General features: G+C 48.1%; 1 protein-coding gene across 1 annotated transcript in view; it reads left to right on the top strand.

The window, feature by feature from the left end:
* The first annotated feature begins 738 nt into the window (after positions 1-738).
* The window catches only part of NECAB1 (N-terminal EF-hand calcium binding protein 1), a 59558-nt gene continuing 47490 nt past the window's right edge, over positions 739-12806 (top strand). The window contains exons 1-2 of the mRNA XM_068165873.1: positions 739-886; positions 4384-4408. Coding sequence (XP_068021974.1) covers positions 845-886; positions 4384-4408 — 67 coding nt within the window. The 5' untranslated portion in view covers positions 739-844. The remainder of the gene's footprint in view (positions 887-4383; positions 4409-12806) is intronic.

Below are 12806 nucleotides of genomic sequence, written 5' to 3' on the forward strand. Positions count from 1 at the left end.
GTGAGAGGACAAAGTCCCCCTTACACAGTGTCCAGGAACCCCTTGGCACACATCTGAAATAACACTGTGGAGTTGTCCCTCACAGCTGCTCTCTTCCAGCCAGGCCACTTTGAGGGGTATGTAGAATCACAGAATGATGGAAAGAACCCTTGATGGTCATCTTGTCCAACTGCCCCCGCATTGAGGAGGGATGCCTTCAGGTTCTCAGGTCCCTATCGAGCTTGACCTTCACTGTCTCCAGGGATGAGCCTCTACCACCTTCTTGGGGAACCTGTTCCAGTATTCCACCACTCATTGTGAAGAACTTCCTCCTAACGCCAAACTTAAACCTATGCAGCTCCACAGAATACTCAAAGACCTTCTTTTGAAGCTCCAGTGCTTCTGAAGAGCCCAGCTTACCGCGGTGTGGGCCACAGGCCTGCAAAAGCACAGCCGTGCCCCATCACCCCTCCGCTCTGCAGAGACTCCACGACATGCTCAGTGACCCTGTGTAAGGCAAAAGCAGCCACGATGGTGGTGAAACCCTCAACCGACAGGCTGCAAGAAACGAGCTGCTTTGATGGGGAGACAGCTGCTTTAGGCACTGAGATGCGACAAGGCGGCTGCGGAGCGGGATGGGACAGATGATTCCCGCAGCCCCCGCGGAGGGGAAGCAGCATCGCCTCCTCTCCAGCCTCTTCGGCGCTGCCTCTCCAGAGCCGGGCGAGGCGGGGCGTGTGGCTCGGCCCCCGGCAAAGCAGCCATCCCCGGGGCCGGAGGGGCGGTCCTGCCGCACCCCCCGGAGCCCCTGCGCCGCTGTCCCGGCCCCGCCGCCCCGGGCGGTGTTGGCGGCTGCGGCGGGCGGATGGCGGCGGAGCTGGGAGCGGGGATGCGCATCTTCCGCGATGTGAGTACGCGGCACCCTGGCGTGAGCTTCCCCTTCCAGCACAGGCACCAAGTGCAAGCGTCAGGGCTCGGAGAGACTTTCGGGTTTCATTTTTTGTTTCCCTTTTCCCCCCTGACTTCCCCTTTTGCCTGTTTGGGTTTTGGGGGTTTTTTTCCACCCCCCTCCCCACGCCGGAGGGGCGATTTCCTCTTTAGGGTGCAAGTGAGTGAAGTCCAGCAAAGCTATGTCTTCTCTTTCCTTTCTCCCTTCCCCTTCCTTCCTTCCCCTTTCATTTCTTTCTTCCTTCCAAGTGTCTTTACCATTTAAACGTTAATGTGAGGAATGAGTTTGCTGTCGATGACATGCATGTGTGGGGGGAGCAGGTTAGCAGCTGGGGGTGGTGAGGGGAGGGGCTGGGGGGAAATGCTGTCACCCCTCATAATGCATTGCTCAGATTGATATTATTTTCATTTTTTCCCTGTCCTTTTCATTGAAGAGTTTCACATTCTGCAAAAGTTTCTTTTCCCCAGACTGTGCAGGATCCCTCCACTCCCATTAAACCCTGATGGATTCGAGGTGCATCCCTGAGCCCCTCAGCCCATTGAGGGAAAGCCCAGGGAGATGCCCTCCTGCACACCACACCATCCTACCCCTCAGAGATGCTGTGCTAGACCATTGCCAAGGGTTCAGCATCTCAGAGGCACCTGAGAAGTGAGGAGCAGGGTTTCAGGTCTAGCCCCTGTGGTATGGGCGGCAGAAGAAAGCCATTCAATCTCAGAGCATCTTGGTTTTCCACCTTCTCCAAATCTCACACAGCTTCCAGCGGAAAGGCTTTAAAACCTTTCATCACACTGGCTTTGCCCTCTGTTTACAGACTTACTAATTCCAGAGCAGCACCAAATCCTGCAGGCAGCATGGAAGCAGGTACCTGGGGAAGCAGGCTGACCTGTCCTTCAGGTGGCACAAAATTGAAACCAGGCTCCTTGCCAGTGAGACAGGAGAAACAGCAGTTCCCCCCCAAACCCAGCCAAACCTGCCAGAAACCTAGGACTGTATTTTACCTGCTAGGGATTGTAGGAACTTTAATTTTATTCTAATAATGCTTCTAATGATCTTTCCTTTGTGTTGCTAAGAGCCCTTAGCTCTTATTAGGAGAAAATTTCCAGCTGAAGAGTGAACACTTAAAACCTCTAAATCTGGACACTGAAACCAGAGCTGCATTATATGATTTTAGTTGGATATACAGGGAGGGAAAGTGTCATCTTACCAAGTTTATTACACACTTTATGTGCTGTAAACTTAGAGACCCCTTCGTGACCCATCCTGGATGTGGGTTCCCATGGGTGGGAAGCCCACCCTACAGAATACAGTCATGAAGATGCTCTGCTACAGCCTGGCACCTCCATCCTTAGGTTTCTCATTTGGTTTCACCTCTAGGAGTGGAGCACTTATGGCATGTGCTGGAAAAGCTGTTTAAATGCTACAAGAAGTTTATCAAACCAGAGAACAGTTCCATTACTGTCAGCTCTCAAAAATATATGTGCCCATTTTGAAACTCTTTCCTTTACTGGCATTTAACAGGTCCAAGTGCCAGGTTCTGCACTTTGGCCACAACAACCCAAGGCAGTGCTACAGGGTGGGGTCAGAGTGGCTGGAGAGCAGCCAAACAGAAAGGGACCTGGGGGTGTTGGTGGACAATTGGCTGAACACGAGCCAGCAGTGTGCCCAGGGGGCCAAGAAGGCAAATGGCATCCTGGCCTGTATCAGGAACAGTGTGGCCAGCAGGAGCAGGGAAGTCATTGTGCCCTGGACTGAGCACTGGCTAGGCCACACCTTGAGTCCTGTGTCCAGTTCTGGGCCCCTCAGTTTAAGAAGGACATCGAAACACTTGAAGGTGTCCAGAGAAGGGCAACAAGGCTGGGGAGAGGCCTTGAGCAGAGCCCTGTGAGGAGAGGCTGAGGGAGCTGGAGTTGCTTAGCCTGGAGAAGAGGAGGCTCAGGGAAGGGAGTTTGTAGCCAGGTGGGGGTTGGTCTTTTCTCCCAGGCAGCCAGCACCAGAACAAGAGGACACAGTCTCAAGCTGTGCCAGGGGAAGTTTAGGCTGGAGGTGAGAAGAAAGTTCTTCCCAGAAAGAGTAATTGGCTATTGGAATGGGCTACCCAGGGAGGTGTTGGGGTCCCTGTCCCTGGAGGTGTTCAAAAAAGGACTGGATGTGGCACTTGAAGCCCGGGTTTTGTTGTAATGAGATGATAGGTGGTAGGTTGGATTGATGATCTCTGAGGTCTTTTCCAGCCTGTTTGATTCTATGATTCATAGCATTGACAGGAATTCTATTTGGAATATCTTCTTTCTTCCCTTGCCTAAACTTCCTATAGCATTGCCCATGGATTCCCAATTGTGTCTCAGGCTGAAGCAGCGATGGGGGCTTTGAAAACAGCAGAGTAATAGCAGGTGGCAATTGCATGTGTCAGAAGTGTCACACTGTGATCCATGCCACAGCAGAGCCACCTCATCTGGAGAGCAGGAAGCAAAGAAATTGGAGGCGACCCCCCTCCCCATTGTTTCCAGTTTGTATCCACAATTTCTTCTCCAAACTAGGGACTCCTGTGGTGATACCTGTGGTGAGGCATCAGCAGAGGCCAGCAGGCACACTGGCATGTCGGAGGCAGCAGGACAGGGCCAGTACGCCTGCACACAGCTCTGGTTGGTGCTGTGTCCCTCTGCCGATGGCAGCCTGGCGGGATCGGTCATGTCTTCTCACAGGATGCAGCCCCCAGGATCAGTCCTGGTCTTTGCACAAGGAGTTACAGACTCAACTCCATTTAAATAACTTTGCCAGTAGGTGCCCTTTCCAGTGAGGAGAACAGGCAGACCTGCACACCATGAGAGTAAGCCAGGGCCACCAGAAGTTTGTGACAGAAGTATTGCAGGGAAAGATCTACAGCAGGCACCTTCCCAGCTTATAAACCTCTAAGTTTCCCTCTCCATTTTCTTCTGTATCTGGTTTCTACTTCCTACCAGAGCAATCCTCAGATATGCTCCTACACATCTCATCTCATCTCACTGCTTCCCACATCCAGTCTGATGCCTTCATGCTACCCAGCTCCTCTCTTGACTTATTCTTTTGCTTCTTCCACCCACAGTACCCCTGAGCCTGTCTCACCATCTCAGATGTTCAGCACATCCTCCCAGCTATCATCTTTGCTCTGCTTCTTCAAACCACATCTCTCAGCTCTGAATCCAGTGTTGTGGTAGCACAGATCTTGTGCCCTTACAAGCCATACACAAAGGAGATAATAAAGCTGTTTCCCATTGGTCTTGGATTTGAGGGCACACAGCACAGGAGAAGTTAAAGGATGCAATACCCTGTGAGGGAAGGGTGGAGACATGCTGAGGGCTTTTCAATTTTATGTACTTGTGGAAATATTATGCAGAGCTCAGACTGTAAGTGTCCACTTTCTGTGCCACTACCCCTTAAAATAACCACTGATTCTGTTCTCTCTCTCTTTTTTTGTTTAGATACTAAGAAGAGCAGACAAGAATGGTAAGACTGGTCATGTGTCTTCCCTCCTCTCACAGGAAAGAAATAAATCCATCATTAATTCAGCATTTTATGTTATTTTGAAACACTTCAAGTCATTCTCTAAGCATGCTAACACGAAAGCCAGCCGTCCCTGATGACAGTTTGTGTTTTCTACACGTTCAATGCAATGTATTTTGTTGTGCAGTGATCCTCCCTGTGGGTTCTTTATGGGCAGATCTTGTGCTGTCACGGTTTGGTAGGTGTGTTTGACTTGCACTTTGGGTGTGCATGTGTTTTGTGAGTGACATTGTCTTGACAGGAAGGTTTGAAATACCTGTTAGTAGCTACATTTCATCACTTCTTAAACCCACTGTGGGCTGTATCCAGCAACCAGGCTTCTTTCCTACATTTTGCAGCTAGGTGTTTATTCTGCATTGCATTCAACTCATATTCATAACACAAAAGTCATGAGTTTATTGTTATTAATCAGAAGTTGTGCCTCGTGATACTGTCTGATTTCTCCCCACATATATTTTTCCCCAACAGGTTGAAGCATAGTGCTGTAAGGCTTCACCAATGCTTCTATTCTGGCTGCAGCAGGGGCAGCTCCCTGCTCTAGGGACAAGTGTAACAGCTAGGTATTTTTTGCTTGTCTACCTAGTCATGGTCTTGAATCTGCCTTGAAAGCTTTTCCCTTCTCAGAATCGGTGCACAATTGTAGACAAGTTACCTTGTCATCTTTGTGCCGCAAAGCCCAGCAGGGAAATGAAACCACTGCTATGTCCCTGGGTCACACAGGGGGTGAGATTCAGTATGGCTGGGGCTAAGAAGAGCTGCTGTAGCTCTGCAGTTGGCATATCAGTGTTTATACTTAACTCAGATAAGCAGAGTTAGATCTGGCAGCACAAGGAGGAAACACAAGCTCACAATTATTTAGCACTGTAATTCCCAAAGTGCACAGAGAAGAGAGGTGCAGCTTCTTGCAGAAGCACAGGCCAGACTTCAGCCTTTTCCCCAGAGCACTGAAGAGACTCAAACCCACAGCTCAGACTGAATGAACCCTGACAAGACATTTACAGTCAGCCCCCAGAAAATAGATATGGTGCAGGTTCGATAAAGTGTATGCTCAGGTATCTGAAGGCAAACCTAGCACTGCACAAGCTCATGTCACTCTCGTATGGAGGAGAACCACTTTCAGGCTGGGAAGTTAAGAACCTTCTCAGAAAGCTTATTGAATATGTGAACACTTACCTGTTAACACAGGTTAGCTTTTGCTAATGACTAGGATACGTTGTCAGTGTCACCCTTCTGTGCTTAGGGAAACCAAGCTCTGGTTTACAGTAACAAGCACCAAGTTACTGTGCATGGCACTGCCCTGGTAACTCATCCCATACACTTTTAGCTGGACTCTCTCAAAGTTGCCATATTAATTCTCTTTCTGAGATTAAAATACCCCAAAACCTGACTAGATACTTCCCTGACAGCAAGAAAAATATCCATCAAGCAACAAGTGGATCGAGCTGATAAATAAGAGTATGAGAGGAGACAGCATTCTTACTGGGAATTTAGGGACTGTGGGACTTCAGGTTGGCCTCCCACAACAAGGAAAGGCAACTGTTCTTGCAAGGAAAATATAAGAGATCCAAAAAGCCAAGAGAACCTGCTGCATTGCTGTTACTTGAAAATACTGCAGTGGTTTGTTGCAGCTGGGTTCAACTGAGGAGCTCTTTCATCAGTCATTCCTCCATTTGAAAGAGCCAAACTAATGTTGGCTCTTTTCTTTGCCAGCCCAGGCACACGTCTTGTTCTTTTACCCTTCTGCTCCTGGAAATAGCAGCTAGGCACAGCTTCCACAGTAGGATCAGCTTCATAAACTCTGCCTATAGTTCTTATTTAATGGCTGAGCAGCTCTGCTCTGTATGGAGCAGATCCACACCCCTCTAATAACTGAAAAGGTTGTGTGATTATATTAGAGGGAGGACAAGGCATATATATGGTTCATAATATTGACAGAAGCAACAGAAAACCCTGAGGGAGGGGAAAAAACCCCAAAAGTCATTTCATAAAGGTGAGCTGTTGCACACTGACCTTTTGGCAAGGAGAAGTTTCAGGTTTGCATGTCAATGTGAAATTTTGGTCACATTTACTTTACAAACCTCCACGTGTTCAAAGGAAAGCACATGGAGACACTCCAGCTACAAGGAGAAATTCAATTTAAACCAAAATCAACCTCAGTAAATTCCTCTCACAAAGTAAAATCTTGTCCCTAGCCTGCAAGAGAGAGAATAGAGAAACATGGGGAGCTGGTATTGCCAAACACAGTCTTTCCTCATCAAGAGAATGTTTAACCTGCCTCATCTCACAGGCAGCAGTGGTTGCCCCATGTAAGTGTGACTGCAGCACCTGCATGCAGGAGGCCTTTTTGTCTTCTCTTTTGATGTGCTAAGAAGGATGCAGGACACCCCTTTGGCCTTGCAGTGATTTGCAGCAAAATGAAACAAGACCAGTTGTTGGCAAGGGTCACTCAAGGGCCTCTCCTGACCATGCAGCTTTGACAGGTGCTCTATTACCATAGCCTCATGCTGCAGCTCCCTCCTGTTAGCACAGGAATGGAAATCCAGGTATGGGCCATGTTGCAGAAATCCCAGGCACAAATCCAGGCTGGGCAGTGAGTGGCTGGAAAGTGGCCCTGAGGAGAGAGACTTGGGGGTGCTGGTGAGGAGAAGCTCAACAGGAGCTCTCAGTGTGCACTTGCAGCCCACAAAGCCAATCAGATCCTGGGCTGCATCAGGAGAAGTGTGGCCAGCAGGGCAAGGGAGGTGATTCTCCCCCTCTGCTCAGCTCTGCTGAGACCCCACCTGGAGTACTGCCTCCAGTTCTGGAGCTTCTATTACAAGAGGGATTTGGAGGTGCTGGAAGGTGTCCAGAGCAGGGCCAGGAGGATGAGCAGAGGGCTGGAGCACCTCTCCTGTGAGGACAGACTGAAGGAGTTGGGGCTGTTCAGTCTGGAGAAGAGAAGGCTCTGAGGTGACCTCATTGTGGCCTTCCAGTATCTGAAGGGGGCTACAGGAAGGCTGGGGAGGGACTGCTCAGGATCTCAGGGAGTGATAGGACTAGGGGGAATGGAATGAAGCTGGAGGTGGGGAGATTCAGGCTGGAGGTGAGGAGGAAGTTCTTCCCCATGAGAGTGGTGAAGCCCTGGAATGGGTTGTCCAGGGAGGTGGTTGGGGCCCCATCCCTGGAGGTGTTTAAGCCCAGGCTGGATGAGGCTGTGGCCAGGCTGATCTAGTGTGGGGTGTCCCTGCCCATGGCAGGGGGGTTGGAACTAGATGATCCTTGTGGTCCCTTCCAACCCTGACTGATACTATGAAATCCAATCACAAACAGTCTGGAAGTCAAAATGGAGAAGCAGAAAGGTCATGATTTACTGAGAATGAAAGGGTGAGTCTTCTCTCAGCTGAGGGAAGGTGCTCCAACACTGATGGTTTGACACTGACCACAGAGTAACTGAAGAGCAGTACCCTGCCTTTGCCACACCATGGTGTGGCTCCTTTCCCTGGGAGGATGGGAAGAGGGCTGCTCTTTCCTTTTAGCAGAGTTTCTACCTTACCCAGCTTTTTGGTGTGGGGAGCCTGGCTGCTGCCAATCTCTTGTGATAGTGAAAACAAATGAGAAAGCCTCCTCTCCTGATCTGGGAACACAGCGTGCCCTGGTGTATAAACCTCCTCTTAGCACTTTTCAGTGTGAAAACAGCCGCCCAGACAAAGCTGGAGGGAGGAGGGAATGACCCCCAGAACAGCCTCCAGAAGGAGGACCTCTCAGCTGCCTCTCTCCACAAGTTTGGAATTGGTGTTTGGTTATGGCCTTGTTCCAAACTTATAGTTCCTGCCCCCAAACTCTCAGATCAGCTCCGAGCAGGAGCCCTAAAAAGGTCAGCTCTAATAATGACAGGTTAGGGAGAGATGGTTTATATGAAGAACCTGTCATTGATTTGTAAATACAAGTCAGCTGTTACGAAAAGGCACAATAAACTGCATGCTGCAGGCACTCAGGAAGGACTGCAACTAAACAAGGGAATTTTTTCAAACTGACTAAGCAAGACTAAAGCTCTAGAGATGCCCAAACCTGAATATCAAACACCCAGCACAGACCTGCAACAAAATGTTATCAATGCCAGAACCAGCACATACCTGGTTTCACTTTTTCTCTGCAATTTCAAACAAACACTCACTGAAAGCTTTTCCATGCCCCTAAGAGTATATAGCATCACAGAATGGGTTGGGTCAGAAGGGACCTCCAAAGGTCATCCAGTCCAACCCCCCTGCAATGAGCAGGGGCATCCTCCACTAGATCAGGTTGCTCGGGGCCTTGAGCCTGACCTTGATTATCTCCAGGGATAGGACCTCAACTACCTCTGTGGGCAGCCTGTTCCAGTGTTCCACCACCCTCATGGTGCAGAATTTGTTCTTAACATCCAACCTAAATCTCCTCGTCTCTGCAAGTTTCAGTCCCACTCTAAAACCTCCATGTGAACCCACCCAACAGAAAACTGGAAGTTATAGATCCAAAATTGTTTGAAATAAGGCACACAGAGCAGCAGCATCCTCTCACTTCCAAATGCTCTGATTCACGCAGCATGCACCCTTGAGTCATCCAACAAGGCCAAAAAGCCACTGAGCTGCACCTGTATGATAATCAAGAGGAAATCTCACAATGCTCACTCCAGAGTCAGTTCTGTAGAGATCAAAATCAGTGTTTTCATATTTGTTGTTTATTGGCAGTGCCATTGCAGGAAAAACACTGACTTTGCAGGAGGCCCTTCTACCAGCTCGCAGCTCTCCAAGTGAGCTTTGGCAGGGTTATAGCTGCCTTACCAGAGCAGTCCTCAGGTGGTGACTTCTCAGGGAAAACACCTTGTAGCCATCCCAGAGCAGTGAGTGAATATGCCTTCTAGAGGCAGGAGAGGCACCTCAGGAAGGGGATTTCTTGAATCACCCTGAAGCGAACTTCCAGAGCTGGCCTGAATGCTCTCTGAAGTTTATGGCAAAGAACCATAGAATCACAGAATCAATGAGGTTGGAAAAGACCTCAAAGATCCTCAAGTCCAGCCTGTAACCCAACACCTCATGACTACTAGACCATGGCACCAACTGCCATGTCCAGTCCCTTTTTGAACACATCCAGGGACTGCAACTCCCCATGTAGGAGATTAAACTTTGTTGCAAGGAAAATCCTAGTTACACCAAAGGCAGGCTTGCCAAGGCCTTGATTTCAGCATTTCCCCCTGAGACAGTATTTCCTATCATGCTTTGGCATCTGATGAGGTTCTTGGCTAGCCTGTGGACTGCCTCCAGCAGCCCAGCTCTTGTTTCAGAGTCCAGGCTCTAATTTCCCACCCCATCTCCTTGACTCTGTGCTCCAAATTCCAAACATTATTATTCCAATAAAGACAAAATCATGTAATGCGTTGAATTGAAGGGGACCTTTAAAGGCCATCTAGTCCAACCCCCAGCAGTAAATAGGGATATCCCCAACTAGCCTACTTCTAAACCTAAGCCCTTTCCTTTGTCAGGTATGCTGCTGTCTATTGAATTGATAAGATATTCAAAACGTGTCCCCTTGCTGGAGTGGACTGGCTAGGGGATACAGCTTGGTCCTATTTTACACATACAAACATCCACAGAGAGGAATTTTACTGAAATAAATGGAAAGAAGGAAATTGAGCCCCGGAGGAAGGCTCTCCTAAAACACTCTGTAAATACATTTCTAGACTGGGGAGTGCTACACAGGGAGAGAAATGTTATTGTTTGTATTTTTGCCTGCCAGTCAAGGAATGCTCTGGATTCAGGGAGGGGGGGCAGCCATGCCTGTTTCTCAAGTAACCCTGCATTTGAAAGATGTCAGACAAGATACAGGAAAGCAAGCAAGGCTGGCAAAACAGCTTCTTTGGGATAATGTTGTCAAGGCAAACACTGCTGAAGGTTGATTTGAGGGATGCATGGCTTCAGAGAAGCTTGTCTTTCATGAATCATCCATCCCCCTCGCCTTGCCAGTGGCAAGGATTGAAGCATCTATAATAGAACTTTCTGCTCAGCTGCTCTGAAGCACTTAAAGCAGATGCTATTTATCTGGGTGCTCTGAGGGCAGCGAGGTGTGCCCCAGGGAGGTGGTGCTGGGAATGTGTAATGCAGCCTTTAAAATAAAAGTCATTCTTGACACTTGAAAAAAACCAGCCCTGGCTTGGCAAACGTGTCTTCCATTAAACATCACAGGGAGCGCTTGTCAGGGGTTGGGTCTGAGAACTGTGGAAGCCTGGGGCCACCAGTGCCTGAGTCCCCAGCTATACTAACAAAACAGTTAGAGGAAATCAAAGAAATCCCTTGGAGAGTCAGAGCTTTCTTCAGTAAATGTAACTGTATGAAGTCTGTAGGTAACCAGACAGGTTCAAACCTCCCCAGGATTTGCCAGCAACAAGCTCAGTGATGTGTCAGTCGATATCAGTAGCATTCAAAATGTCACCTAGAACAAACAGCAATGTAGCAAAAGGCAAGGTCTGCTCCTGGATGATAAAATGTAAAGAAAAGAGGTAAAGGGCCCAGCCTGGTCATTGGCAGGTCACTGATTTTCTGGATGGGTGTAAGTCAGCGATCTTGAGAGATGAACAGACATGTTTGGTTTTGTGTCATACCCAGCCTGTCCTATGAGCAAACTCATCATATGTTTATCTCAGGAAAGCTGCCAAAAAGCACTGGTTTAAGCATGTGTTTAACTTCCATGCAAATCACTCTCCCCAGCAGAGGCTGGAGCTGCAGAGGCAGTTTAATAAAACAATTGATTGCATCTGTGTGAGCCAAAGGAAGCAGAGCTGTGAAAAGACGCCGCTTCCACACACTCAGTATTTGCTCTTCCTTCTGTGTAACTAGTGCCAAATGGCAGATGTATTTAGCTTCCCAATTAGGTAATCATGGCAGCTCTGTCAAAGAAAATTGCCTACCTTCAACAACAGCACTGTGCCATCTTGGGGTTTAGCTCTTGTAGATCTTGACGGTTTATTTTGATAGTAAGGATGATTATCTCCAGCTACAATCTGTCTCTTCACGTTAAACACTTCAAAATGTTTTTGCTGAAGCAGCCATTTATACAATTTGGAAGCCTCTTTAAGATTAGGTACTTGAAGCCATATACTCAAGTCAAAGAAATGATGAAACAACAGTAAGTAAAAGAGTGAGGAAGCTCCTCAGCTCTGCTCTTCAAATCTGCATGCGGTTGTGCAGCCTCTAGCCATGTGATGCAGAACCTGCCTTTGTAACAGGTTCTTCACCACTGTAAAACGAGGCCATGCTATGCTGTATACTGGTCTGGTGCTTAGGACATTTTAGTCTTATCCCCTATGATTTTTATTGCCCTACAGTGATTCATTGTGTTACTAGAAGAGAAAGACCTGTGAATTTAGATTTAGTACTAGCTACAACAGAGCCAAAAAGTGTTGGGGTTAGAAAAATCTTCCTCATGCTTCGTGCAAAGGCTCAGCTCAGGTAAATGATTACTTTGCTACCATTTAGCCAAACCTGTAAGTAAATGAAAAGGTGGATCTTCTTGCTTTGACTTTTGCTTAGTGGTTATTGGTCTTGCATTTAAAACTCACTACACTGGCCAAGGAGGAACCGGCTGCCCTGTTTTCATGAAGCTGCAGACATGTGCACTTCTGAAGCCTGTAGAGTGAAGAAGTGAAAATTGTTCTTCAGGACAGAAGCAGATGGCAGCTGCTGCTTGAGGGATCCCTGATGAAATCTTGTGGCCTTCTGTGGGGTCAACTTTACAAACCTCTTTCATGTTTTTAACATCCTGCTGACAAGTGCTGGTTAGTTTCTCACATCACTTTCTGTACAATGCCATTCAAATCCCCATCTGGGCTCTGGATCCTTTCAGCACACAGAAGCTTCCTTCTCCTCAGCTTTGAATCATGTAGTCAGGAAAAAGACAGTTGTGCTGGCTGTTGTATGTTGTTTAAATAGTCTTTGGGCTATGAGCAGAGGCCAGAGTGAACAAAGGCTAGGGCTCTTCCCAAAAAGGTTGGACTAGATGATCCTTGAGGTCCCTTCCAACTTGGTATTCTGTGATTTGACTGGGCCTGCTTTCCAAACCAACCAACAGTCAAAGTCTGCTACTTCTGTCACTGCAACCACAGCCAGCCTGTGAGTGGGACAGGCTGTCCAAGTTGTGGCACACCTTAAAAGCAAGGAACATCTGAAGTACAGCAACTTCTCTGGCAGTATCAGACATGCCTAAGTGAGGCAAGATATAAGCATCATCCCTTCTTTGGTGAAATGCTGTAAGAATTACTGGAATACTCTTTAGAAATCACAGTATCACAGTCTCACTAAGGTTGGAAGAGACCTCAAAGATCATCAAGTCCAAC

This window comes from Melanerpes formicivorus, unplaced genomic scaffold (genome assembly GCF_026170545.1).
Source record: "Melanerpes formicivorus ecotype bairdi unplaced genomic scaffold, bMelFor1.0.p_v2 SCAF_94, whole genome shotgun sequence".
NCBI classification, from domain to species: Eukaryota; Metazoa; Chordata; class Aves; order Piciformes; family Picidae; genus Melanerpes; species Melanerpes formicivorus.